At 39.6% G+C, this 3,844-nt stretch overlaps 1 protein-coding gene across 1 annotated transcript; it reads right to left on the bottom strand.

Moving 5' to 3' along the window:
- Positions 1–898: 898 nt before the first annotated feature.
- LOC105568995 lies at positions 899–2,731 on the bottom strand. Its single transcript, XM_012025115.1, has 4 exons — positions 2,230–2,731; positions 1,901–2,036; positions 1,523–1,819; positions 899–1,407 (listed from the first exon to the last, which is right to left on the bottom strand). Exons 1-4 carry the CDS (start codon positions 2,263–2,265, stop codon positions 1,340–1,342), a joined length of 537 nt encoding a protein of 178 aa, XP_011880505.1. The 5' UTR covers positions 2,266–2,731; the 3' UTR covers positions 899–1,339.
- Positions 2,732–3,844: the final 1,113 nt, after the last annotated feature.

The following is a 3,844-nucleotide window of genomic DNA, read 5'->3' as shown; positions in this document are numbered from 1 at the left end:
AGTCCCGATTATCCGAGTTAATGTGGATCAGGACCATCTCGGAAAACATGCGCGGTAAGAGGGTAACAGTGGTCGTCGACAATAATCGACCCGAAATATGCAACTAATTTCCAGCTTTGATTAAAAATACATTTGATTAAAAAAATTAAATCCATTTTTATGTCCATTTTTGCATAAAGATATTATTAAAACATTTTTATTGATATTAAAAATGATATTTAAAAGAATTCTTAGAAATTTAAAATTTTATTTTCAATAGTGAAAAAAATTAACTTAAAAAATCATCTTGGTCAAATCGGAACTCGGATGACGGCGGAACGGGGGGCACTGTCTTGACAGTTATTTCATTTTACAATTTTCTTATGTGGAAGTACAACTAATATCAAATTGTAATCTAAAAAAGTGCTTCCTGGGTAGAAAATATCATGCTTATTGCAAAAAGCAATTATTGATTATTTCGGAGCTACGTGAACGCGGCCGTGGCAATGCTGAGACGCGCGGCGACTCACTCACGCACACTAGTAGACGCGTGGCTCACGAACGTGCGTCCGTTTAAAAAGCGATACGGATTCGCTAATTTTTAAATAATTACAACTACTTTGTGAGACGTGACTCGAAAAAATGGTTCGGGACTTTTCGACTCAGTTTTTCATGAGAAATATCACTATATAAATGGTGGGCGCGAATTAGAATACACCCTGTATATTTACTCACAAATCGCACTCTAAACAACTACATAGTTGTCCATCCGGACGAGACATATGGCATAATTTTAAGATTAAACGAACTTGTAAAGTGAAGTTCGATCTTAATTATGCCTTGTCTCGTCCGGATGGATCTTCCCCGCCCTAAGTTCCTACGAGCTTTTCCCGCCCAGGGGGCGATTTGTGGCCCAATGTGAACTTTAAATAATGAAGTTAGCGACGTGGCGAACGCCGGCGGTAGCGGAAGCGCCCCCTTTTTCGATTGGGGGGCTTTATAAACTCTGTTGTGAATGCAGGCACGAAGACGTGACTACATAGTTGTCCATCCGGACGAGACAAGGCATAATTAAGATCGAACTTCACTTTACAAGTTCGTTTAATCTTAAAATTATGTTGTATTTCACATGCTTCCTGAATTGGTGAGTTGCACCTGTGCACACTAATAACCGCATTGACTCTCATTGGTCTTTTTTATACCACTGATTGTTTAATATTGTGATCTTTATAATTTTTATTATGTACAGTTCATACATACTTGTTTTGAAGGCGTACATCTCGAAGGAAGCTCATTCGCTTGAAGTGAATCCACTTGGAAATCTTTTGAGCTGCTGAACCACTTGGCAACTCCGCATTTTTCAGATGCCTCCTGAATGTATCCGATAGAGTTTTCCACTTTTTTTGGCGTCAGCTAAAGTAACCACACCTGCGAAACAAGAAAGCACATTAAGGTGCAAAGCACATTAAGAAAGCACTCAAGGTTTTGGATCGAAGCTTCCAGATGCTCTCGTCTCGAACAAATATATTCCAAAAAATTGTACCTTTCATTACTGCGACCACATCCATCCACAACTTCTCTTTGCTCCGAATGCCCCTTTCTGTAATTGGCAGCTTGAAGTTCCAAAGAGGCGGTCGTCTCCGAATCGCCTCGATGAGACGCTCTTCTATAAAAATCTTCCGGAGATTTTGATTCTCCGGCAGATTTTCTATGTCGAAGCCCTCCTCGTCTGTCATTTCTGCGTCCTGAACGGTCTCCTCTGCATCCTCTCGAACAAGCGCCTGCAAAACATTTTGTTCAGTGCCGTCCACCAGGCTTCTACGCAGAATTTTTCCATCTTCTGCACATACAAAAACTTTACAGTACTAGCACACGTATTAAACTTTTAACAATAGTATGCATTTCACTGCAAAGTACTTACCACACTGCGGATAAAAATAATATGTCTGCTTGTCCAGATAATAACTGGCGAAAGACTCCAGGCATGGGTGGCTTTGTACTTCATTGGCCATGCAAACCATCTCGCACAGTCCACATGTGTGAACGATTTCATTTTCCTGTAAAACTTAAAATATTATATTAATTCCATTAATTAATTAAGCTTTGCAAGCTCTGAGAACAGTGAGAACAATGTATCAGTTCAAATATCACGAGACACGGTAGTATATCGCGGCAAGTGATTACAAACGTGTCACCGTAAACTCTACAATTAATTAAATAATTAATATTAATAACACATTATCTACTAACCTCGTTCCAATGTTCACTGCCGTCGTTGAAATTCATTTTTCTTGAAACGAAACAAAACGATTTAAACGCGGCTATTTTTCGCTGAAGTTGAATCACTTCGAACTTCACAGCGACAAAACGACGAGACGGTAACTTTATGCGCGTCGATCAAGGGAGACAGAGTGGGGGAAGCCGCTCAACTTAGGGATGTTCGATTCCGATTCGATTCTTTTAAAAATCGATTATTTTGGTGGAAAAATCGATTTTTTGAATCGATTCTTCACTGGTCGATTTTTGGGTGAATCGGTTCTTTACCCCTAGAATTGAATCGAAAAATAACTTAAGCCAACGGCACAATACTAGTTTTTCTACTGGATTGCTTACGAAAACCAACTAGGATGCAGAATTTTAGATCCGGTGACTTAAAGCTGCATCCTGATTGGTTTTACTGATTTGTGGAAATCCTAAAGTCACTAGATATTAATTAATTTCATTTAAGCCTATCACACATTGCCAGGCAACAGGCAATAGGAATAGGGAATAGAATTTCTGACGCATTGGATTGGTTGGAAGAAAATTTCCGACGAATCCAACGCGTCGAAAATTCTATTCCCTATTCCTATTGCCTGTTGCCTGGTATTGTGTAATAGGCTTAATGGCTTCAGCAGACAAGCGCGACAACGCGATGCGCGCCGCGCGATTATCCAATAAGTGTACAGTTTTTCTATAAAGACTCCACGCCTACTAGATATCGCGCGTCGCGCGTCGCTTGTCGTTCTTCGCGTCCAGTGTAGTACGGTCGTGGTAATATAATCCGTAATCCTCACTGATTGTGAATGTGAATAATAATTTTGTACGTGCCTCATCCGGAGGGAAGGAGATAAGATTAGGTAAGCGTACAAAATTTATCTGCAACGTGCAACACATATGACGTCTATAACGTGCTAATAAAATCCTATGATATTTACATTCGCAGAGAAGGAGAAATTCAACACACAGGGAATTTGCCTGTTCGACTCATTCACCCACCTAAAGAAAATTGGTTTCTCGTGGCTGTATAAGGTTCACTAGCCGACATTCGTGAGTGGACAGTAAACTCTCGTGCTAGTGCGAGTGAGTGAGTGAGTGTGTCGAGCTGTGGCTGATGGAGGTGTAGTACGGTCGTGGTAATATAATCCGTAATCCTCACTAATTACGAATGTGAATAATAATTTTGTACGTGCCGAGGCCTCATCCGGAGGGAAGGAGATAAGATTAGGTAAGCGTACAAAATTTATCTGCAACGTGCAACACATATGACGTCTATAACGTGCTAATAAAATCCTATGATATTTACATTCGCAAAGAAGGAGAAATTCAACACACAGGGAATTTGCCTGTTCGACTCATTCACCCACCTAAAGAAAATTGATTTCTCGTGGCTGTATAAAGTTCACTAGCCGACATTCGTGAGTAGTACAAAGCTATAAACATTTATTGCACAATGACTTTTGTTTTATTTGCATAATACTTTTACATTTTATGGTTTTCTTTTCATTTTATAACACACATTGAATGTCTTACCTCTTTCTCGCAGCAGGTTTGTTATGTTTCCTGTGCCTTGTTACAATATACATGTTACAATTTAAATATTCTT

Source organism: Vollenhovia emeryi, unplaced genomic scaffold, assembly GCF_000949405.1.
Source record: "Vollenhovia emeryi isolate VEMERY1.0 unplaced genomic scaffold, V.emery_V1.0 DF942393.1, whole genome shotgun sequence".
NCBI classification, from domain to species: domain Eukaryota; kingdom Metazoa; phylum Arthropoda; class Insecta; order Hymenoptera; family Formicidae; genus Vollenhovia; species Vollenhovia emeryi.
This window is presented reverse-complemented; position numbering and strand designations above follow the sequence as displayed.

Coding starts and splice junctions, on each gene's coding strand:
- LOC105568995 (XM_012025115.1), bottom strand. CDS start 2,265: ATGAATTTCAACGACGGCAGTGAACATTGGAACGAG. Junction 1,820..1,900: donor TTATTTTTATCCGCAGTGTG/GTAAGTACTTTG, acceptor TTGTATGTGCAG/AAGATGGAAAAATTCTGCGT. Junction 1,408..1,522: donor TGTGGTCGCAGTAATGAAAG/GTACAATTTTTT, acceptor CTTGTTTCGCAG/GTGTGGTTACTTTAGCTGAC.